At 36.5% G+C, this 15,682-nt stretch overlaps 2 protein-coding genes across 9 annotated transcripts in view; one reads left to right on the top strand and one right to left on the bottom strand.

The window, feature by feature from the left end:
- Positions 1–9,434, top strand: part of VPS54 (VPS54 subunit of GARP complex) — a 149,355-nt gene extending 139,921 nt beyond the window's left edge. For all 7 annotated transcript variants that reach the window (XM_047069653.1, XM_047069654.1, XM_047069659.1 and 4 more), the window contains 3 exons: positions 1,429–1,536; positions 4,083–4,177; positions 8,035–9,434. In XM_047069653.1, the coding sequence (XP_046925609.1) occupies positions 1,429–1,536; positions 4,083–4,177; positions 8,035–8,140 (309 nt within the window). In that variant the 3' untranslated portion in view covers positions 8,141–9,434. The remainder of the gene's footprint in view (positions 1–1,428; positions 1,537–4,082; positions 4,178–8,034) is intronic.
- A 589-nt stretch (positions 9,435–10,023) lies between these two features.
- The window catches only part of UGP2 (UDP-glucose pyrophosphorylase 2), a 64,632-nt gene continuing 58,973 nt past the window's right edge, over positions 10,024–15,682 (bottom strand). For both annotated transcript variants that reach the window (XM_047069661.1, XM_047069660.1), the window contains exons 9-10: positions 11,968–12,072; positions 10,024–10,480 (exon numbers count right to left, since the gene is read on the bottom strand). In XM_047069661.1, coding sequence (XP_046925617.1) covers positions 10,373–10,480; positions 11,968–12,072 — 213 coding nt within the window. In that variant the 3' untranslated portion in view covers positions 10,024–10,372. The remainder of the gene's footprint in view (positions 10,481–11,967; positions 12,073–15,682) is intronic.

Raw genomic sequence — 15,682 nt, 5'->3', positions numbered from 1 at the left:
AGCCATGTGTTATAGGAGTACGTTTACAGAGATTAGTGGTTGTCAGGAGCAACCTCAGGGAGGGAGGAATGGGAGTGACTGTGAAAGGTTATGGGTTTCTTTTGGGGTGAGGAGAATGTTCAGAAGTTAGTGGTAATGGTTTTATAACTATGAGTTTACTAAAAACCAGTTGTACACTTGAAAAGGGTGAATTTTATTGTGTGTGAATTATATCGCTATTATTAATAAAAAAAATAGAAGATAAGGGGATTTTTATATTTCTAGGCTGAAGAAAGGTAAACTATTAGGTTGGTCACAACTTTGCTGATCTTGGTCCAGTCACGTGGTGACTTCTGCGTGGTTCTTTTAAGAGCAATATATTGGAATTTATCATTTTAATAACTATGTAAGATTAGTACATTAGATTATTTAGCCCAGATTTGTCTTATAAATAAAAATAGTATATAATTTAAGCTGTGAATTATAAGATATGGGCCAAAGATGGCTGTTTGAATGATACCAGTATATTGTTCCAAACGTAAGAATAGTTAAAATGAATTTACCTAAGTTTAAATTTTCAGTATAGGTCATTGCTGAAAAAGTCTTCCTTTTCCATCTTTAAAGTAAATATGATTACTTTATTGGCTTACCTATAAAAGAAAAAGAAAATTTTGATACCAGAGTCCTATTGGTTTCAGATATGATCATGTTGACACATTCTTAAAATCATCTTTAAAAAATAATCTCTTAATTTGGAAGGCCTACTTTATTATTTTTATTTATTTATTTAAAAAAATTTTTTTTAACGTTTATTTTTGAGACAGAGAGAGACAGAGCATGAACGGGGGAGGGGCAGAGAGAGAGGGAGACACAGAATCCGAAGCAGGCCATCAGCCCAGAGCCCGACGCGGGGCTCGAACTCACGGACCGCGAGATCATGACCTGAGCTGAAGTCGGACGCTTGACCGACTGAGCCACCCAGGTGCCCCTGGAAGGCCTACTTTAAAGATTCACGTCATTGTATATTGAGCCAGATTGGTAGCTAACATTTTTTTGAGCACTTACTTTGTATTAAGCACTGTTTTGTGTTCTTATGAGTCATCTTTTTAAGTCCTCACAGAAAGCCCTTTGAGATAGAAATGAAGTAACTTGCCCAGCATTAGCTAACCATCTAAAGAGCTAGGATTTGAACCCAAGCAGTCTATCTTAAGAAGGGAAGCAGCCTGTGTTCTTAGCCACTAAATTATGATGGCTTTCTTAGATTAGATTAGGATAATGAAAAGTTCTTGAGATATGCATGAGTAGCACAGATCACGGTTGAAGTGTAAGTGTCAACTATACCAGAGTTAGACATGTAACATGGGCCAAAAACATATGTTTTAGGAAACACTGGAGACAATTAACAGTCCAGAGGACATGAACATAATTCTCATTGTTTTTCTCTGCCAGTATGAGGTGAAAGCTCCCGTTCCTTCTGCCTGTTTCAGGAATATTTGTAAGCAAATGGCAAAAATGCATGAAGCTATATTTGATCTTCTTCCAGAAGAACAAACACAAGTGAGTAGTAATTCCTAAAACTACTTTTTTTATACATAACATATGCATACAGAATTGGAGTGTTTTTTATATACTTTTGGTACAGTTAAGCCTAGTTCATTTTTCCGATGATTATTTTTTCAGCTGTTATATTAACCTGTGAAATGTGGATACAAATGTCTGATTTCAAAGTGCCTCTAGCTCTAACAGGCCAGAGCAATAATTGCTCTGCTATATGGTCAGCAATTATAAAAAGCAGATATTTTGTTTGTCCATTGAGTATAGAGATCCCAGATTCTACTTACGTCATTCGTTATAGTATCAGTTTGAAAATCAGAGTTGGCATTTATCAATAGTAAAATATGTTGCTGTTATTATAATCCAAATGGGATAGTGAAGGAATTAGTGATAGAATTAATAATGAGAGGACACATGAAATAGTCAGTATACCATATTTTTGTTAGATCAACATAAATGATCTTAGTATGCATAAACCAGGAAAATAGTAAAATTTGGCACCTCTCACCTATGAAATATCCACTCCTTGTCCCTATTGTCTTCCCCTACAAAAGTGTTATCAGAGTTTTCTCCATTGTTCACCTACACTTCTACCCCATCCCCTCTACTTGCTTTGTTTCCCTCTCCTGATACTTTAAAGATTCCAGTATTTTTTCCCCAATCTTTTTTTTTTTAATGTATATTTATTTTTGAGAGAGTGTGAGTGAGCTGGGGAGAGACAGAGAAAGAGGAGGACAGAGGATCCCAAGCAGGCTTTGCACTGATAGCAGTGAGCCTGATGCGGGGCTTGAACCCACAAACCATGAGATCATGACCTGAGCTGAAGTCAGATGCTTAACTGACTGAGCCACCCAGGCGCCCCTCCAGTCTTCTTTACCCACCTTAGCTTGTTCCCTCTATACAAGGCTATCTCATTTGAGCCCAGTTGTAGAATGATACAGTGTTGGAATACAAGCTTAGTTGTATGACTAATGAGCTTAACTTTCACTGGAATTTTTGCTCTTCAAACAAGTTTCTTATTTGAGTTTGCCTCTAATTGTTTGAGTATATAGAAATGGTATCTGGGAGCAAATTAGGGTCTTTTGCCTATTCTTTCTCGTGGTGGTTTCCTTTTCCATACCACCTCAGACTTCCATCTGACAGTACCTGTTTTTCTGCATGCTTCCCTAGGTTTTCATTTATCATTCCAAAGTCATGATTAAATATCATCCAACTCCTTTGAGGCCCACTGAGGATTGAGGAGGAGCCATAAGATATGGAGCACCCACTTGGGTCTCTCTTTTTTTCCCTTATTTCTTCCTAGCCAAGCCATCCTTCTCATTCCAAGTATAAGATCTCACCTCTGACATTCTCACTTTTTGGATTTGTCAATCTGAGTTCTAATTATGGCCAGGTCAAGGAGCTGGGCATCCAGGTATTTCATGTTTTTTGTTTTTTTTTTTTTAATCTGCATCATAATTTAAAGGGAACTCTTATCAAAGCTGGGCAAGAATTAGATTTTTATGTCAGTATTGTCACATGAATACCAGTAATTCCACAAAATTCCATAGGTGCCTTTATATATATTTCCTCCCATAGAAAACATGTTACTCCACAAAATCATTTTTTTTTTAATTTTTTTTTTTTAACATTTATTTATTTTTGAGACAGAGACAGAGCATGAACGGGGGAGAGTCAGAGAGAGAGGGAGACACAGAATCTGAAACAGGCTCCAGGCTCTGAGCAGTCAGCACAGAGCCCGACGTGGGGCTTGAACCCACGGACAGTGAGATCGTGACCTGAGCTGAAGTTGGACGCTCAACCGACTGAGCCACCCAGGTGCCTCCACAAAATCATTTCCAAAGATTATATAATTTCAGGTCAGGTATTTCCCACAGAAGTATTGGGCCATTGAATCAAAACTCTGCATGCAGGAGCAATAAAATACTTTGAAGTAATTTTATCAATTTAGAAGGATGAAAGTATCTTTGCCTCTACCATTGTGACTTTGTTGTTTTGTCTTGAAGTTCCTATTTAATATACTGCAGAATTCTCCATTTCTTTATACCTGGCTTGGTTCATCCCAGTTATATATCCCAGAGGACTTCAAAGGAGCAGAAAGGCAGTGATAAATCATATCACTAAAAGAAGTACTGCTGATAAGAAGAAAAAGAGGTTTTATCCAACTATAGAGAAAACTGTACTAAAATAGCAACTAAATACCTTCAGAGTAGCATCTTAAAAGTATATGCCAAAGCAAAGATTTTTAAAAAGTATTTTCTCCTGGGTGGCTCAGTTGGTTAAGTGTCCAGCTCTTGATTTCGGCTGAGGTCGTGATCTTGAGTTTCAGGAGTTCGAGCCCCATGTCGGGCTCCACACTGATAGTACCGAGCCTGCTTGGGATTCTCTCTCCCCCTCTCTGCCCCTCATCTGCTCGTGCTCTCACTCAAAATAAATAAATAAACTTAAATATATTTTTTCCAAATAATATTGATTTGATACTGATAACTCAGATGCTTATGTCTTCTATTTCAAAAGAGCTTTAAGAAACCATATTACTTCTTTTCCAGATGTTATTTTTAAGAATTAATGCAAGTTATAAACTCCACTTGAAAAAACAGTTGTCTCATTTAAATGTGATAAATGATGGAGGACCTCAAAATGGGTATGTTTTCAACATATTTTTACTACATGCTCCAGTATTGGATTGCCTGATTGGTTTTTATTCATTATGCTGTCCTTTTCCATTATAATCTTGCCAGATCTGCACCATGGTAAAATCAGCAACTTTTTCCTCTGTGGAGAGGACATCTATATCAATTTGTCTATCTACATTAAAGTGTTTTATAAGTGGTCAATTACTTATATGTCTGTTTTGAGGTAGTGTGGGTCAGTAGCACATCCTTAGGTTATGCAGTAGTCTCCCTGTATCCAGACAGGACTCGAAGTCCTACTTTGTAGCTGTGTGACCATGAGAAGGTCCACTTAACTTCTGCCTTATTTATAAAATGAGAAGGATAAAATCTTCTGTAACTTTCATAATGTTACAAAAAAAATGTGTGTGTATGTACATTTTTATTGTAAGCTTTTGAACAAATTATATGTACTATCAGTGAAATATTTTAGTTATACAAAACAATTTAGAATCAGAAAACTTGGGTTAAGTTCTGCCACTTACTAGTTGTGTGACGTTAGATAAATCACTTATTTTTGCACTTTTATTTTCTTGGATTTGAAAATAGGGATGATGGTAAAAAGTACCATCACAAAATTTTTGTGAAGAACATAAAGATATGGGGAAAAATTATATAAAATACAAAAGCACTGATCATGAAGCTACATCCTAATATGATTTTCTCAGTGTGCTACTCGTTCTGTGGATTTTAGGAATAAAACATTAAGTTTTGGGCTTCAATTTCAAACTTATAGGAACAAATGAAAAAATGCATTTTGGAGTCAGAAATTGGCCCTGTCCAACAAAACAAGTACACTGAATTGATTTTGCAAAAAAATATTTGGGAGCTTCATAATACTGAACGTGTTGGCCACGCTGAGTTAGTTTTATGCAACAATCTGATTCTCTCCCTTAATTATTACCTGGTTCTTCTTTTTCTTTTTTTTTTTTTTAAGAATTGTTATTTTCAAAAGTTTCAGAGCCACAGAAAAGTTCAAGGACAGTTTAATGAATACCAAATACGTCTCAGAGACTATTTTTAAAAAACTAGTATTTTTAAGCCTACTCGACCCATAACCTTCTATTTTTATTCCCATAGCTAAGTCTGGGTTGGTTCGTTCATGGGTTTTTCTGACCAGTAGTTCTGAAGCATTGAAGCTAACTCATTACCTATTATTTTCTGTGTTAATATAGCTATTTGGGGGTCTTACCAACCTAGAGATCTTCACTGTCATATACTTTTAAAGACACTAATTCTGTGTAAGTCAATTCATGTCTTGTGAGTGATTCCTTGAAAGATAGAATTCCCTGAAAATTGACCTGTAGACTCTAGCAAAAGACATAATAAACTACCTGCTTATAAGTAATTTTTGTTCCTGGAATGGCTTTAAAAATGTATTTTTTTTTTCAAGATGAAATTCACATAAAATTAACCATTTTGCAGTTAACAATTCAGTAGCAGTTAGTACATTCACAAGTGTGTTCTAGTTCCTGTTGTCTAGTTGTCTAGTCAGATAATAAAATAAGATCAAAGCTTAAAAAAAAAAAACCAAGAAGAAACCCTGTACGCATTAAGCAGTTACTTGCTACTTTCCTTCTTCCCAGCCCTGTTTTTTAAATGGAATTTTTTTTATTTAAGACATTTTAAAAATACAGACGTAAAGAAAATATTTGTATTGCTGCTACTTAATCATTAACATTTATCATTTCGCTTGGAAAAATGTTCATGTTTTTAAAAAATGGCATTCCAAATGAAATTGAAGTATCCCTGGCTCCCATCTCCAATCCCATTCTCTTTCCCCAACCTTAGTCAATATGTCTAATAAATTTGGCCTACATTTTTAAGTCCTTCTCCTTATCTCTAGATCTTAAAAAAATATGTAGCACTGTTTTATAAACTTACATGGTATATTGTACATGTGCTGCTTACTTTATTCCACTCAGCATTGTTACTGGTTTATCTATTTGATAGTTGTCCATTTTTTGACATTTCTCCCACTTGAATCAACTATATTTAATGCAGCCATTTCCCCAAGAGAGATTTCTAAGTTATTACTTTTTTCCATTACAACTATGCCACAGTGAAGATCTATATGCATGTCTAGTGGTGTAATCATTTCTTTAGAGTATATCCACAAGTTAATACAAGCATATGTACATTTTCACTCGGCTAGGTTTTGCCAGAATATTCTTCAAAGTAGCTGCGCCATGTTGTCAACGTTTGCTATTAGATTTTTTTAATAATTGCAGGTGGTATCTTGTTTTGATTTGCATTTCCTAATGTTTGTCGTCTTTTCATATATTCATTAGTCATTCAGGTGTTCTCATTTCACTTTTCCTGTTCATTTTCTTTGTCCATTTTTCTCTTGGGTATTATCTTTTTCTTGTCGATTTTAGATTTTTGCATATGCTCTCAAACTAATCTTTTGTTGGTTATATGTGTTTGCCAATATTTCCTTTTATGTTAAACAAAAATTTTCAACTTTGATAGGATTATGGAAATATTTTTAAATGGAGATTTATGTTAATTTTAGGTTTAGTTTTGAATGTGGGGGACCTTGCCTTAGAAAGGTTTTGTTCTGTTTTGAGCTGTTGCTGTTAGTTTCAGTGCACTTACCATATTATCACAAGTATAATTTCAAATCTTTTTAAAGCATCTTAATTAGATGAGTTTTAAATGAAAAATATGGTCCTTGTTGAATTCTGCCATGTGATGATAGGTCAGACATTAAGCACGTAAGTCCAAAAGCATTTATAAATTAGACTGTAGTACAAACATTAAAGGTGCTTCTAACACCTCTGTCCCCGTGTAGTCCAGCGATCCAGAACTTACGTGTTCATTAAAATACTAAAGCTGGATTTCTTCTTCTCTTTTACAAACTACTAAATTAAGGTCTCCTATTCTTCCATGGGCTATATTTGTCAAAATATACATCTACTCAGACCAGTCCCTGTTTTACATGCATGGAGCTTTGATATGTATCTGAGTGTTATTTCCTGGAATGTTCTTTCAAGTGTAGACATTAATGTGATAGCTCAATGCTCAAAAGTGTTAACACTTTCTTTTCTCATCTCGTGTTGCTATATATCAGTATCTAGTTTTATATGTAGTAATATATATGCATGAATCCCAGCCTTCATTAGCTTCTTTGGATGTTACTCAGGAAACCTTGTCTTTCACCTGATTTCATTAGTCACATATATGTACAGTTGATCCTTGAACAATGCAGGAGTTAGGGGCACCAAACTACTCACAAGTAGAAAACCCACATGTAGCTTTTGATTCCCCAGAAACTGAAGTACCAGTACCCACTATTGACCGGAAGCTTTACTGTTAATATCAACAGCTGATTGACACATACTTGGTATGTTATATACTATATTCTTATAATAAAGTAAGCTGGAGAAAATGTTTTGAAAATCATAAGAGAAAGTACATTTAGTGCGTACTATGTCAAAAAAAAATCTAATTAGATCCACGCAGTTCAAAGCTGTGGTGTTCAAGGGTCAACTGTATAGTCTAGTGACAACTGATTACAAAAAAAATCTTAACCTATTTTTCTATTTTGTTTCATGCTTTTTAAAGATAAGTCTTTTTTATTGGGCAGAATTATGAAACCAATTTCAACCTGCACTGGTTTATTCCTTTCCAAGATATTTATTGTTGAAATAGAGCGCTCTAACTATAGGATGGCAGGAATCTTGCTAAGAGAAATATATTGACATTTGGTCCCTAGGAAATCTGAATTTTAATAGTCTAGCAGCTAGGAATAAGACTGACTCTGTGAGCATTGCTACTTTATCGTAGAGAGTGTGAGATTAAAAATAGTTTTCTCTCCAATGTTTAGGTTGGTCACAGCAGATGTAGCTTTTTACACTGGAAATCTTCAAGCCTTAAAAGGCCTTAAAGATTTGGACCTAAATATGTCCGAGATCTGGGAACAGAAGAGGTGATGACATACTGGAAAACTGGGTAGCTCATCTGACCATGGATGTGTGTTTGTGAAGAAAATATGGATGCCTGTGATTCAAGAACTGAACCTGGAACCCAGAGTGAACGGGATAGGGGAAGGGGGAAAGGAAAGTATCAGTGTTGGGAAACTGGGATTCAGTGGGATCTACAAGGAATGCCATTTTTATGCTTCCTTCAGTGAGGAGTAACTGATCAGGTGTCTATAACATTTTTCATTCTCTCTGGAAACAGACTCAGGTTTCTTTGGACCAAATCCAAAAGAACACATAGCTGTAACACAGCTGTAGTTGACTAGAATGCTCTGTATACTTTATATTAAAAAATGCTTTGCATTTCTTCCAGTGCAATGAAATTCATATGGTGTCCCACCTTATTTAATGATGGTACAATTTAAAATATTAAAATCTTAGTCAACCTCTGTAGAAAGTTTTCTCTATGAAAGTAAAGCTGTTTGAAAAATTATTTTTTTACACAGATCTTTCTATGAAAAATAAACATCTTTTGATTGCTTGGATTTAGGAACTCAATTTTTGTTTTAGTGACCAATGTCAAGTTTCAGGCCTCGTGTGTCACGTATTTAATCTTTCTACCACGACTGTATGTCATCTGAGTAAAGCCTTCCAGAATAGTCTAAATACTTGAAAGTCTGATCACAGTAATAATTAAAGAAAAAGATATTGGCATTTATTTATGCAACTACTAATTTAAATACTTTTCAGAAGGGGTATGTGAAAGGCTGCAGTTTAATAGCTGTATTTTTATACAAGTATCTATGAAGGGTTGGTTTGTGGGTTTTTTTGCCTTTTTATTTCTAGCAAATGGTTAGAATACATTTTCATATATTCTGCGTATTTATGAGTTCTCATTTTAACATTTAGATAACAGATGAAGTATGGCCCCCTTGGGTTTTTGTTTTTAAGTTAACTTTCGACATGTATATGAACAAAGACCAGGGAGAAATGGAACTTTTAAAATATAGGCTGCTGTTCTGCGGCCAGAAATATAAGGTGATGAGTAAGTTATTTAAAGATTTTATAATACCTACCTTCAAAATTAGAATCAGCAGCACTCCACAAATCAAAGTGCCTGTGCCTCACCTCACACCGGGAGTCTTGCCTAACCCCGTCAGAGTGCCTAATCTTGTTGTGATTATGTACAATGAAATAATAGTCTTATTTTGTGCTCTTCCATTTCCTAAAAGGAAAGCCTGTTTTATCATTACTAAGGTATGTCATTGGTTCTTAAACTGTCTAAAAATAAAGCTGTAAAAAATTACCAGACTTTATAAGGTAACTTTTTTTTTAATACTGTACAAGTAAATTTTAAATTACAAGCAGCCTACTTAAAAACAAGAATGGAAGAATTAGAAAATGTAATTAATCCTTAGAGAAAAGCCACAAATTCAACTACCAGCAGAGCTGATTTGGAAGGTTATTCATGAATATTTTCAGTGACAACAAGAAAGCTTCAAGGAAAGGGAACTTGTTATAAAGTTCTACCTCCACCCCACCATACTGGAGAACAAGTATGTAAGTGAAAAACCCTACCTCTACCCACCCCATCCCTTCACCTGGGAGAAGAAACATTACTTTTGTTCATAAGTGGAGAGTCTGTGGAAAGCATGGCAGGCATCCCAGCTTTAGAACTAGATGAAAGGTATGGAATACCTTCAGGTTTAATTCCTATGGAAAGAATGATGTGGTTAAGATTCTTAGAAATGCAAAAACTAGATGTGTCAGGTAGCTGGCCAGTGAATACTTAAATATTTCAAGACTAAATCTTCCAAACGAAATAGCAACTTTCGCAAGAGTCAACTGTTTTTCTTCATTTCATGAAGTTAGCATTGAAAGTATACATGTACACATGGATTGCCTCACAGCTTTATTTTTTAAATCACAAGCAATTCAAAGTGACCATCATTGAGGCCTCTGTTCAAAGATGTTCCAGCAGAGCTGCCCCAGTTTTAAGATTAAACAATATTGCACTTTAAGATGAACTTTCAGGATCCTCATTAAAGAAAAGTATTGCTTCCAACTGTGCTTTTTCTTGGACTAAAAGCATATTGCAAACTCTACTTTAAAAATTAACACTGCAGGGTACAGTAGCATAGTAAAGTACCTGCCAATTTTAGAATCCTAGAGAACATTTCATCGTTAAGAAACTGTTTAGCCCATAATTAGTATGAAGTGTACACAGTATTTTTTTTTTTCATTTCAGTGGTCCAAGATCCGAAGGTTCCCAGATACAATCTTGTTCTCTAATACTGCTCCAGGTGGGATGTCAATTCGGTCACCATGATTTGCAATGATGATAACTGTTCCCTATGTGACAGGGAAAACAAAACAGAAGAGAGTGTACTTGAAACTGCAGCCGAAATGCAACTGATTTCCTTACAATCACCGAATTTATGCAGAATTCCATTTACAATGGAACAGTTGTATTTCTAAGCAATATTAACCACGAAAAAATATGTTAAGGAAAATTGTATAATGTGTCCCTCTAACAATCCTGCCAGTAGTTCCAGATGCCCTGCCTCTGTATCAGAGGTAGTACCAGGAGTGAGAAGTGGACCCAGTGCCACAGCATAACTGGCCCTTTCGAAGAACCACTTGCAATGTCACCAGCATTACCTACCTTCATAAAGATACTGAGGTGCTTGGTTTATATTTACATATAGGTTTGGATTTGTTTTGTTGTTAAAACCAGTTTACTAATTTATTTTTCATGTCTTAGGGGAGACTGTTTAGATGAGGCAGTCTCCGCAATAAAGTTCCGTGTACATATATGCATATGTATATATACACACGTATGTATGTCTGTATAGTTGACCCTGGAACAACATGTGTTTGTGCAAGTCCATTTACATGCATTTTTTCGATACAGTACTATAAATGTCTTTTCCTTATGATTTCCTCAACATTTTCTTTTCTCTAGCTTGCTTTGTTATAAGAATACAGTACATAATAAAAATACCTACTAAAATATGTGTTAATCAACTATTATCAGTAAGGCTTCCACTCAGTAATAGACTATTAGTCTGGGGGAATCAAAAGTTAGATGGGGATTTTCAGCTGCATGGGGCTCAGCACCCCAAATCCCCCATGTTGTTCAGGGGTCAACTGTATATACATCTAGACACACACACATATATATATATACATTTAAGTAGTTTTACTAAGAATGCCACATGTAATCTAGGCATAGGATTTTTAAAAAAATAATTAGGAAAAAGCTGTGGTATCTTTGGTTCTGCGCTTTAATATTTATACCCATAGTCCTTCCTATTTCTTAAGCTAGAAGAATACTCAAAGTACCCAAGTACTATGGTGTAGTATCTTTACTATCAGTAAGATCAGTATCTTTAGACTGATGACAACAGATTACCTTAACAGGAATAGATTATGTTCAGTATAACTGAAGTTGCCATTTTTTCTACTTTCATGAAGATTCAGATTTGGTGAGCTAATGCTAATTTAACAGTGATTCTATTTTAAAGACTCCGATTTTCAGTAAAATAGTACCAGTTAAATTACTTCATGGTATTTGCTTTCCATTTGAATGCTATATTCCATAAAGTTCATATATACAACAATTATGATTGTATTTTAACTATGTCATATATCTACGGAAGATAGTATTAATACTAAATATTGTGGTAAGCTATTTCATTTTTTAAATGTATTTATGTCTTATAAACAAACATCTGGTATAGACTAAGAAGTATTCCTTAAAATAAAGGTAAATTTAGGACTAGAAAATAAACTTGTTTTGTAAAGCTAGCAGAACTAAAAATTTCATCTTAACACACCTTTAGTGAAACATTCTTGCCAAATGTCACATCTCCTGAAACTGTGAGGTGATCCAATTCAAGCATATCTGGTATACTTTCAAATCTCCTTAGATAATCCTGAACCTGAAAGAAAAGGGAAGGAAGAAGACATTGTTTCAAAAATGGGTTAACAGAAAAAGCAGGTATTCAATTTACAAGTTAGTTTAACTGAACTGTGAAAACATTATTTATGGCCAAGCTCAGACCCTCTATGGGAAGAACCAATTTATTAAGCACTTTCTATACGCTAGATCCTGTGCAGGAGAGACCAGGAGATATGAACAACGTCCTTACAATCAAGCAATTTATAACACCACTGAGCAGATCAGACAATAAAAAGACAGGGGTGCCTGGGTGGCTCAGTTGGTTGAGCAGTGAGTGACTCTTGACTTTGACTCAGGTCATGATCTCATGGTTCTTGAGTTCAAGCCCCATGTTGGGTTCTGCACTGACAGGCTCTGAGATTCCTTCTCTCTCTCTCTCTCTCTGCCCCCCCCCCCCAAATAAACATTAAATACATACACACATACATACATAAAAAGGTAACCAGGGTGCCTAGATGGCTCAGTCAGTTAAGCATCTGACTTTGGCTCAGGTCATGATCTCATGGCTTGTGGGTTTGAGCCCCGCATTGGGCTCTATGCGACAGCTAAGAGCCTGCTTCGGATTCTGTATCTCCCTATCTCTCTGTTCCTCCCCCATTTGTTCTCGCTCGCTGTCTCAAAAATGAATGAATTAATCAAAACATAACCAACATGATAAGAGCCCAATGAGTAATTCAAATAATCTGGAGTTTAGCTGGAAAGAGAAAGAGAGATCATCACTGTTTGAAGCAAGCTAGACTGGAGCTGGGCTTTATGGGATGGGTAGGATTCAGAAGAAATGGAGTATTTCATGAACAGCAGCACAAATTATCATTATAAATGATCACTATTTTTACCGCCTCTTGTTTCCTTAGATTTATAGGCACTAGAAATTGTCTGTCTTATATGGCCTCATTTCCTGTTTTGCTAAGAAAATTAGAAGCAACCTGAAAAGTTTCATTGGCTTCTACTACCACTCAGTTGCTCCCTAGCCCATTACTCTGTCCCTCCTGTTACTGGGGTGGGACTCTTTACTCCAACTTAAGGCTAGTCCTTCTTATGGCCTAATTCAAGGGTATTATCCAGTGATTATTTCTCCTTCAATGTTTTCTCCCTCTGCATCGATTCTGATCAATGTATAAACGTGCCATAAATTCTCCCATCTTTAAAAAGCAAACAAAATATCTCATCATATATCCCGTTCTATCTATGGCTGCTTTTTGTTGTTGCTTTTCTGTAAAACCAATTTCTTGAATTAGTTGTCCAAATTCATCCAATTTCTCTTCTATTAAATCCATTCCAGTCAGGCTCCAGAACCTCTATATTGATAAATCTGGTGGTGAATTCTCCTTGATCTTACTGGAACCATTCATCTTACTTGAATCAGCAGCAACACCTGACACAGGTGATCTTTCTTTCTTTCTTTTCTTTCTCTCTTTTCTCTTTTCTTTTCATTTTTCTTCTTTCTCTTCTCTCTTCTCTTCTCTTTTCTCTTTTTCCTTCCCTCCCTCCCTCCCTCTCGACATTTTCTTAATTTGGCTTTCAGGACATACACATTCATGGTTTTCCATGCAGTTCCTCACCTGTAACTCGTCAGTCACCTTTACTGCTTCCTTCACCTCATCCCCATCCTCTAAGCCTTGACTACCTTAGGGCTCAGTTCTTGGGACACCTCCTCCTAGGTGATCCCTATCTCATGGCTTTAAATACCAGCTGTACATGGAGGACATGTACCTATATCTTCTAGATCTCTCCTCTGATCTAAAAAGAATCTAATAAATTTGAAGGTCTAATAAATTCAGTATCTCCAAAACTCAGCTCCCCATCCTGCTTTCCCTACATCTGTTCCCCTAAACCTACTTCCCCCATTTCTGTAAGTGGCTGGCAATTTCATGCTTCCAATTGCACAAGCTAAAAACCTTGGCGTCTTTCCTAATCTTTTCACTTACACTCCCCATCTAGTCCAACAGCAAATCCTGTAGCTACAACTTTCAAAATATCTCAGAACATCAACTATTTCCACTGCCATCACCCTGGTCAAAGCCACCATTTCCTCTTGCCAAGATTCCTGCAATAGCCTGTTCCCTGGTTTCCCTGATTCCACCCTTCCTCACCAGATCAGTCACTTCACCCCTCAGCTCACAACTCTGATGGTTTTTCATCCACCAGAAGAAAAGAAAAAAAAAAAAAGCCACCTACATTCCCAATATTCAATGACAAGGTTCTACATATTGGGCTTGTTCCCTCTTTGACCAACTCCTCCCCCCATCTCTCACTTGCTCTGCCCCAGGCAGACTGTGTTCTGTCCCTAAAACACATTCATCCTCTGAGTAGCCATTAACCACTCAGCCCATATTCTCAAATTATAGCAGCTCAAGTTCTTATCTCCTGCAAGGTATGGAAGATGCTAGAAAGAGTGAGGGGAAAGTGAAGGCAGGGTGAGGCTGGGTAGAAAAATGGCTGGCAATACCCTTTCAGAATGTGGGAAAATGGTGAGTATTTGTACCACCAGGATTTTCCCAGCTCAGCCAGGCTGATGAGAGGCACCCAAAATAGGGACTGATGCTATCCTGGGAAATGCAGCATAGCCACAAGACCCAGAATCATCTGCCATCAATATATGAGGCAGTACATACCTCCACACCAGGTGGCACTTAAACCACAACCAGGACTAGAACAGGCCTGGAGGGCATAACAGGACTCCAGGCCAGCCACAAAGGCTCACCCTGTCACCTTCATTAACCTCACAATATTTTATGTGATGAAATTTTTTTAAATGTTAATTTATGAGAGAGAAACAGAAAGAGAGCAAGAGCAGGGGAAAGAGGGAGAGGTAGAAAAGTCCAAGCAGGCCCCTCACTGTCAGTGCAGAGCCCTATATGGGGCTCAATCCAACGAACCATGAGATCACGACCCAAGCTGAAACCAAGAGTCAGACACTTAAGTGACTGAGCCACCCGGGAACCTCCATGATGAAATTTTTTGAATTCCATTTATCATGTTAGGGTGGGGTTTTACTATACTTGCTATTGCCCTTGCCCAGAATGCTTTTCACCCCAGATACTTGCATGATATACTTCATTTCTCAGGGAGACCCTCTCTCTGGCCACCCATAAAATTATACCAACACCACCCCACCCACACATTTCCTACTCCTGCTTTATTCTCCTTCATACTATTTCCCATCACTTGACATATATACATTTTTTTGCTTATCATTTTTACCTCACCAGAATATTCACGAAGGCAAGGATTTTAGTCCATTTTATTTGCTGCTAAATATCCAGCACTTAGATCACTGCCCAGCACATGGTACGGGCTCAATATTTGTTAAACAATTAACATTCTCCCACTGATGAAAACAGTAAATGGTTTTACAAGAGACATAAAGTAAAATGTCCCCAAATGTAAACATTCTTTTCTACTCTATAGCAATAATCAGATTTCAAAAGTGAATTACATGTTTATCTTCAACAGCTGATTCCTTTTAAAAGACATCAAAGACAGAGGACTGTAAAAGGTTAGCAGCTGAGACTAATTAGACCCCGATTCATATGTGTATCATTTTTATACTTACACATTTAAGAAATACAAATGCACATGTATATCGT

The sequence above is a fragment of the Lynx rufus genome, unplaced genomic scaffold (assembly GCF_022079265.1).
Source record: "Lynx rufus isolate CCGP_SWC_20201006 ecotype Redwood Valley unplaced genomic scaffold, mLynRuf1.p SCAF_8, whole genome shotgun sequence".
NCBI lineage: Eukaryota > Metazoa > Chordata > Mammalia > Carnivora > Felidae > Lynx > Lynx rufus.
This window is presented reverse-complemented; position numbering and strand designations above follow the sequence as displayed.